This window comes from Vigna radiata, chromosome 9, assembly GCF_000741045.1.
Source record: "Vigna radiata var. radiata cultivar VC1973A chromosome 9, Vradiata_ver6, whole genome shotgun sequence".
In the NCBI taxonomy this organism is placed as follows: Eukaryota; Viridiplantae; Streptophyta; class Magnoliopsida; order Fabales; family Fabaceae; genus Vigna; species Vigna radiata.
Window position 1 is genome coordinate 18438854 of NC_028359.1, and position 8670 is coordinate 18447523.

The 8670-nt window shown below is 38.2% G+C and overlaps 1 protein-coding gene and 1 pseudogene across 1 annotated transcript; both read right to left on the reverse strand.

Annotated features, from left to right (window-relative positions):
* LOC106773478 overlaps positions 1-3534 on the reverse strand; it is an 8354-nt pseudogene extending 4820 nt beyond the window's left edge.
* A 1853-nt stretch (positions 3535-5387) lies between these two features.
* On the reverse strand, positions 5388-6418 carry LOC106773479. The gene is made up of 2 exons (XM_014660166.1): positions 6243-6418; positions 5388-6138 (listed from the first exon to the last, which is right to left on the reverse strand). Exons 1-2 carry the CDS (start codon positions 6416-6418, stop codon positions 5388-5390), a joined length of 927 nt encoding a protein of 308 aa, XP_014515652.1.
* Positions 6419-8670: the final 2252 nt, after the last annotated feature.

Consider the following 8670-nt stretch of genomic DNA (forward strand, 5'->3'; position numbering starts at 1 on the left):
TTATATTGTAATTTTAATAGTTTAAACTTTTTAGACAAACTCTTTGCATCTTGGGCCAATTTTGGAAAATTTATGATGGGCCCAAATAGTAGAGGTCACATGGCCTAGGTTTTTCACAATTGGGTAGATCCCACCCTAATTTTAGGACACATGGTCCTAGGGATCTAAACCTACCCAGCCGTCATTCTCCTAGGGGGATTTTTGCTGGAACGTTTTTTACATTCTGCGGGGAACAATGTTTATCTTTGGAGACTTTGGTTGAATAAAGGAGGGGCTGGAACGTTAGCAAGCTGCACCAACCACCACCCATAGAAGAAGATATCATTTTCCATTTAAATTGTAGACGCTGTTACAATAAGGAGGCACGACCTTTGCATTTTGGATTTTGGATTTTATGCAATTTGGTTTGAAACTTTTTATTCCTTCTTTGTTTGAATGAAAACGGTGCCGCATCTTGAAAGGAGAGCTCCAATTGTTTTTTTTTTGTTTCTTTCCATTTTTTTCTTTTGAAGCTAGCTTTAATTAAAATTGCAAGTAGGTAGGTGTATGGTGGTAGCCTTTTGGAGAAGAAATTTCATTGGAAATTAACGTGTTCTATTGTTAGAATAAGTAGGGGTTGAAGGTTACGTATATTGATATTACTTTGGCCATGTACACGGTGCATCCAATATATTTTTTTATATTATTTTTGCTTGCATCTACTTTCCTTGAAGAAGAGCTGATGTCACGTCTTGGTTAGCTTTGGAATATAAAAGTGTGCATTTAATTTTTTTTTCTTGTAAGCAATATTCAGGTGACGGCTTAGAGGAGAAAATGAAAGTTAGAGTTGGTGATTTTTTTTTAATTTAATTTTTATGTTTCAACATTTGCAAATTTAATTTACAGTTCATGCATTTAGTTATTAGAGTCGTTTCGTGATGAATTTGAGTTGATAGAATGTTACATTTCATCTTTAGCCAAGTATTTTTATTTTTATTATTTGCTGCATTTTACTGTTTATCTTGTTTTCAAGTGTTGTTTCAATCTCGGTTTGTTTTTACTGAAGTTTTTACGGTTGCGNTTAATGTTTAAGTTCATTTGGTGCATTTCAATTAAGTTGTTGTTACGTCTTNTGTGCTTTCATATTCCNGTGTTTTGTTTTCAAATCCTGATGAATTCTCGTTTTGACATTTAATTTAATGCTTTCAATTCTGTTATGTTTAATTTTCATGCATTTAATTTAGTTTAATTCTCGTCTAAAACACCTTCAAAACCCCCCACTTCATGTTAGACCTGATTCTGAACCGTAGTTGGTCCTTGAGAGACGACCTAGGAGTCACTTCCTAGTCTATATTGCATTTCTAATATGCAATCAATTTTGATTGGGCGGCGACACCCATCGATTGGACATGAAAAGGATCGGCTAAAAGGATGGCCCCAAATTAGTTTGGTTTTTCTTTTGCATGCTTCTGGTTAGATAGCAGGGTGATCCCCTCTTCTCGAGACATTACTTTTTCTTCTTCATTTTTCTTTTTTTTCTTTTTTCTTCTCTTCTCTTTTTTTTTTACGACACATTGAAAATCATTTCCCCTTATCGCAAAATTAAGCTTCATAAAAACTTTAGCAAACATTATCCAATCTGCATGGACTTTATTAAGCTTGTAACGTGGCTAAGGGCTAAAAGGTATTGAAAGAAANGATATAAAGGCCCAAATGAATGTTTGTTGGTTATTATTTTTTGAAACAAGGGTTATCATCTAAGTATTCCATCAACTATTTGACTTTTTGAGAACTTTGCGTTTTCTTGAACTTCGTTTTTCGTTCTTTTTGCTCAACATCACTTTGTGATTTTTTATTGTTCTTTTTGTTTTTCTTTGTTTTTTATTCACTCTTCTTGATGATTTCTCTTCGTTTGATCATTGAGTGCTCTTATTTGCATCATGAGTTGACTCTTACCTGATGACAACCCTTGCTTGGGGATGATTTTGAAAAAAAAAATTATTTTTGGCTCAAATAGGGTGACAATGAATATATTTTTTGCTTTTACGTAAAGACAAGAAGGCCACACATCATTTTGAACTCTGATTGCTTTATTTTCAAAAGATTAATTTTGCGACTAGATGACCTCAACATGAGTCTTGTTTTCCCTTTTTTTTCTTTCTAGACCGCCCTTTCGGGTTTTCAATCTAGTGGACTTATTCTCTTTTTGAAAGTCTCTTTTTTTTAATATATATATATATATATATATATACACCCTTTTGTCTCAATGGATTTGGGGATCACCCTACTAGCGCAAGCAAGAAATCTTTTGGTCAGGTCAATCTGCCCCAGTATAAAGGTTTACTTCGTTACCGAGGACAGTGACAGTGTTTGTCGGGGTAGATCCTTTATTTCGGAAAAGTGAAGGGTGAAGGTTTTCAAGCAACATGCGCACAAACGTCTAGGAAGGAAACATCAAATTGTTATTTTTTATTAAACATTTGACCTCGGAAAAGTCTGACACTGCAGCTTTTGTTTTTTATTTCATTTTTTTTTTGCTATTTTTTGCTACTTTTTGCTATTTTTGAAAAAACAGAAGTTTGAAAATTTGCAAGAAAGACGAGCGACTCAAGATTGCCTTCATTTTTTATTTTCCAATTTTTGTTATTTGAGGCTTTCATTTTCTCCGCGATACCCTATTAGGACATGATTTCCAGTAAACCTTGGAGAAATCGCGTAATGATAGTTCACATTAAAGTCAAAGATGAAGGCACAATATCAACGAGCAAAGTCTTTACATCAAGATGATTTAAAATATGAACAAAGCAATATCAGTTTCACTTTTAACAATGACTCATGCTTTCCGATGTAGTCCTAGAGTCCTCTTCATTTGTCCATGGCATTTGCAGAGGCGAACTCATGCCTTGCCTCAGCGCTGGATTGACTTTCTTCAAACTTTAAACATCCTGAATCGATCAAAGATTACACTTTATGCTTTAGAGCCCTGCATGTCTCTGTTGAATGTCCGCGCACTCCTTCATGATAATCACACCTGGCATTTATGTCATACTTCTTCGGGTAAGGAGGTCGTATAGGCCTGGTGGGACAAACTTCTATGAGGTTATTGCGGAGAAGATCTGGCAGTAACTCTGTATAGGTCATGGGGATAGGAGTGGAATTGACGACCTTCTCATCCCGATTGTAATTCCTCTGCTCAACGGCTTTATTGGACCCATAGGAATGTGACATCTGAGGATAGGCAGTAAAATTCGTATTAGCCTTTTGCTTTCTATTTTCCTTCTGTCCAAGACCATACTCATTCAAATTCGCTACCAGATTTGGATTTAGTGCAATTTTTTCATTTCTTGTGCCCCCTTCAACCCTCTCTCCAATTACCACTATATCAGCAAAACTCGAGGAGATACTGCTTATCATGTGCTCATAAAATGGTAGTTGTAGAGTATTCAGAAATACGGTTGTCATCTCCTTGTCACTCAGAGGAGGTTCTACTTGAGCAGCAATTTCTCTCCACCTTTGGGCATATTCTTTGAACGATTCAGACTCGTTCTTCACCATGTTTTGCAATTGTAATCTGTTAGGTCTTAGGTCCTTATTATATTCGTACTACCTTACGAATGCATCAACCAGATCTTTCCATGAGCAGATGTGAGTTGTTTCTAAGCGCATGTACCAACTTAGAGCCACACCAGTTAAGCTTTCCTGGAAGAAGTGAATCAAAAGTTTTTCATCATGAGCATAGGCTGTCATTTTTCTGCAGTACATGGTTATGTGGCTCCTTGGGCAAGTGTTTCCTCGATATTTCTCAAACTCTAGGAACTTGAACTTTGGAGGTATCACCACATCTGGAACTAAGCATAGTTTTCTAGCATCTCCAAATTCAAAACTTCCTTCGCCCTCTATAGCTCTTAACCTCTTCTCAAGCATTTCTAGCTCACTGTCGTTGTCCTTACACTCTGCTGATGTAACGACATAAGGTGAAGACTTCATCTTGGGTTGTTTTGTCATTATCACACCCGCAATACCTGATTGGGTTGTCTCCCCATGAATTATGGCAGTGTCTACCCCAAGCTTGTCTTCTACTTCAACTGTGTTATCTTCGGCCTCTTGGGTGTCGGCATGTCCCAAGTCCTCTACTGAGGGTAGAGGGAAAGTCTGTGCCTCTGATACTCTTGGTTGCGGTTGCGGTGCCAACAAATCTCCAGGGCTTCGTAATGTATTCAGAGCCTCTAGGATTTGACTCATTTGTCCTTTCAGCTGTTGGATATCGGCTTTCATCCCCTCTTGAACTTCTCCTTGGTTCTCCATGATTTTTCACTGGTTCGTGTCCTTTAGGGTGTCTTTGAAACTTAGCCGTATTTTTATTCTTAAACTGAATTTCATTAGATGAAATAAATTAAGAAGAAGAAAAATAAAAACGAGAAAGAAAAGAGAAAAGACATAGCAACACAACTATTATAGCCAAAAATTATAAAGATGTGAAAACATTGCCAAACGTATAATCTGGAAATTAACATGAAATAAAGTCAATAGGATAGTTCATAAAACGTCCACAACATTTAGAAGTTCATGACATTGAAGGTATACAAAATCTTGATCAACTATCACGAGCTCTAGCCATCACATTCTTCATTTCTCTAATCAGCTTCTTGCAGTAATTGAGGAAAGTTTCAATCTTCTTAGGTGGGTTAAAGATCGACATTGCAGACTCAGCATCAGCTAGTAACCCAGGGACATCTATAATGACTTCATTAGCAAGGGAGGCTAGCTGTGAGAAACTTCTCCTCCAGTTCTCTATAACCTACCCTTATTCAACGATACACTCCCTCAATTGATTTATCAACTCTCGATGTTTCTTCTCTACTTCAGCCCGATGCCAACGTTCCTTCTTCAATCTTGCCAATCCTCGAGTGCTTTTTCCTTGTCCCTCTTGAACTCATCACACATTTGCTTCATAACACGCTTTGATATCTCAACTATTTCATATTCCCGATCTTTCAAGGCTAGCTCAGTTTTGGCTGCCACCAGTCCTCTCCTTTGCTTTAATAACAACTCTTCACATGCTTCATAGTTTTCCACACTATCCTGCTTGAGATTCGCATAATCGCGTTGTAGATTTTGAAGTAACTGGTCAACTTGATATTTTCTAGTTTCATCAGCTCTAATTTATCCTTCAACAGTTGCACCTCTTCACCTTCAGCCTTATGAAGCTGCTCTTCCCTCTCCAGGTTAGGATAAATTAGCTTGAAAGGCAACTTCACTATCCTAACCCTTTCTGCAATCCAAAAGTCGTAAGGAATTCCCTCATCAACAGTCCATGGTCTTGGGTCCCTTTCTGCACGAACAACGTTGCCCCAAGCATCCCTAATTTGATGAAGCATTTCAACAAAGGTTCCTTCCTTATAATAGATCTACAATATGGCGAGAGACGCAGGTGTAGGAGATCCTCTCATAGGATACCCGAATTGCCTTTGTGCTAACGCAGGATTGTAGTTAATGCAACACCTGATACCCATGAGGGGCACATTAGGGTACCTCCCGCAATAATATATGATTTGCGATCTTTGCATCCAAAGGACATTCCATTTAACTTGCTCCACATTTAGACTTGCACAGAGTTGGGCCCATTCATTTGCCTCTTTCATATTTGATTTACACTGCAGTAGCTCATCCACGGGACATGTGGCATTCAATGTGTTCTCACTCACCCGAGAGACGAACCATACATACAACACTGGCAGACAACACAAAAGTTTCCCTCCCTTTAGCTCATAACATTGACTAAGGGTTCCATAAACTTCAGCTAGGATAGCGGTGACCGGATTCTCTGGGCGATCTTTGTATCCCATAAATGCATTTATGGCGGCGTTGTCGACGAAGTTCTCGATGTTAGGAAAAAGCATGACACCAAAGAGGATAAGAGCCAATAAATCCATAAATGTTTCCCACTTTTCCATTTCAGCCAAACGGTGCAAGTACTGCTCTAGGTAGCCCTGAGGAAGGCCTTTCACTTTGCCCTTGACTGTGAACTCTCCTTCCAACTGCATAGGGTGTAATTTCATGATTCTTGCTAGCTGCAACACATGGATATACTGCCCTAGGTAGTTGTATGGAGTTCCTCCCTCAAGAGGTGTATACCTAAGATCTGCTCGAATTCTTCCACTGTTGGCACTAACTAGAAATCCCGAAAAGTGAAACACCTCAGTGGTGGATCATAGTACTGGGCTAAAGTAGTAATCGCCGATGTTTGGACCTCCACCTCTAACAGGCTCAACAAATTCCCATACTCTTTCCTGAATGCATTCTTCTGGGTTATCTCCATTTTCTTCACTAGCTCTCTCAGACCATCCGTATGACCTTCCTCTACTTCAATGGCTATTCTTCCCTTCAAAAAGCCTGAACTTGAACCCCACTTGACTTCAGATCTCATGTTAATTTCCATTTTATCTCGATGGTTTAGTCACAAATTTATAATTTCCTGACTAGAACCAATTAAAAAATGCATGAGAAAAAGAAAGAAAGAAAGGAAAAAGATGTCTACATAAAAAAAGGTAAAGAGATATGTACAAGGAGCTTAATTTTATTAAGCAAAAATGAGGATTATAGGAACACACACATCTCCCTTTGTGCCCTAGAGAAGGTTCAACATTTCATATTCAAGGTCAAGTATATGCAATCTCACAAGGATGACTCCCTGAACCTAAGGATCAATGGTCACTAGAGCTATGGTCCCCTCCATAGCATCTCCACAACAGTCGAGTAATCAACTAGGTGTGAAAATGCAAATGAAGAGAACAGACTCTAGCTGGAGTTCTCACGATAGCCAAACAGGCAGTATGGCCCAAGTGACACCGCTACACAACCCCTCTAATTCTAGGCTGCACTCAGACCCGGGTATAGGGCCTCACTCAATAGATGCATAATATGTGAGTGTGTGTGAAGGGAGAATGCCATGCACCCAAACCCTCACCTGCAAAACAACCAGAAGATTCCCAGGCAGATATAAACATGTTTTCNAATATGTGAGTGTGTGTGAAGGGAGAATGCCATGCACCCAAACCCTCACCTGCAAAACAACCAGAAGATTCCCAGGCAGATATAAACATGTTTTCCACCTTAGGGTTCAATATCCAACAATTCACATGCAGTTATTCCAAATATCAAGCATAGACAAAGAAAATGGGAAGAAAAACATAAAGAAAAACCACATCGAATTCGTGCATCTAATTAAATGGCTTGAATATCTAGCTAGTCCCTAGTGGAGTTGCCATCTGTCGCAACCAGAATCGCGACGGGACGACGATCCAAAGAGAAAAAATTTGAAAAAATGTTTTGGAGTCGCCACCATAGTTTATTTTGGAAAACTATGGAAAAAACCATAAAATGATAAGGCAANGTCTACAAAACCAAATTCTGGTTTNGGAAGTCGGTTACGTATGGGGAAGGTGTTAGCACCCCCACAACGCCTGCCCTAAGGCAGTACCTTTAACTAAATACACGAACTTGAAGTGGTTTGCAAAATGTTTAATTTCCNCTAAAAATAAAATTCTAAAGAAACAAAATATATTTTTGTGTTTTTTGTGCCCGACAAGGATTGACCTTGCTCCTACGTATTCTCAGTTGGACTGAGAAATCAGGGTTACGTAGTTCTTTAAAAACTGATTGGAAATTTTGTTTGGAGAATTGTTTGGAAACATGATGTTTTATATTTTTTGTTAATTTTGGAGAGAAGATGAAAACGGTTTTTAACACAAGGCTGACGCTAATGGTCGCACGTGTGCTTAAACCTCCTAAAATAATTTTTTTGAAATAGGAGAAGAAAAAGGTTTTCGACACAAGGCTGATGCGAATGGTCACACGTGTGCTTAAACCTTTTGAAATATTTTGTTATTTTTCTAAACAAGGAGGAAAAGGTTTTAACACAAGGCTGATGCGAATGGTCGCACGTGTGCTTAAACCTCTTAAAATAATTTTTTATTATTATTTTTTTTTTAAAAGAAGGAGGAAAAGGTTTTAACACAAAGCTGACGCGAATGGTCGCACGTGTGCTTAAACCTCTTAAAATAATTTTTTATTTTTAAAAGAAGAAGAAAAAGGTTTTTAACACAAGGCTGACGCGAATGGCCGCACGTCTGCTTAAACCTTTTAAAATATTTTTGTTGATTTTTGAATAGGTAAATATTTGAAACGGAAAGATAAAATAAATAAGTAAATAAACAAAAATAAAAAGTAGAAATGAAATAAAAAGTTGAATAAATATAAAAAAAACAAAATAACAAATAGATTAAAAGAAAAAAGGAAAAGGTAAGAGGGTGCCTAAATGAGAAAATGGGGTGTGAAAATGGAAAACAAAAGGGTGTCTAAACCTTTTTCCTTTTAAAAAAACGAATTGGGCCTAAGCCCAAGTAGCGAGGGGTGCGGAATAGAAACATAGGGGGTGCAGAAAGGATTTCCTGTTTAATTGCCGACTAGGTCCAAGCCCATATGAAAAGGGGTGGTGAAAAGTGAGAGCGGGGGTGCGCTGCAGAAAAGAGCATGGGTGCAGAATGAGAGATGGGGTGTGCGGATGGGAGATATTTTTGGTGTGTGCGGATCTAACTTGGCTCCTACAACCAGACTGGGCCAAAGTCCAAGTGCAAAGTAGTGTGACCTATCAGAAACTAGGGGTGCATAAGCAAAATGTTTTTCTTTTAT

What these genes read in the sequence shown, in the direction of transcription:
- LOC106773479 (XM_014660166.1), bottom strand. Translation starts at nt 6,418, where the DNA reads ATGGAAATTAACATGAGATCTGAAGTCAAGTGGGGTTCAAGTTCAGGC. An exon ending in TATGGGAATTTGTTGAGCCT is followed by an intron (nt 6,139 to 6,242) that starts GTTAGAGGTGGA and finishes TAGTGCCAACAG; the next exon opens with TGGAAGAATTCGAGCAGATC.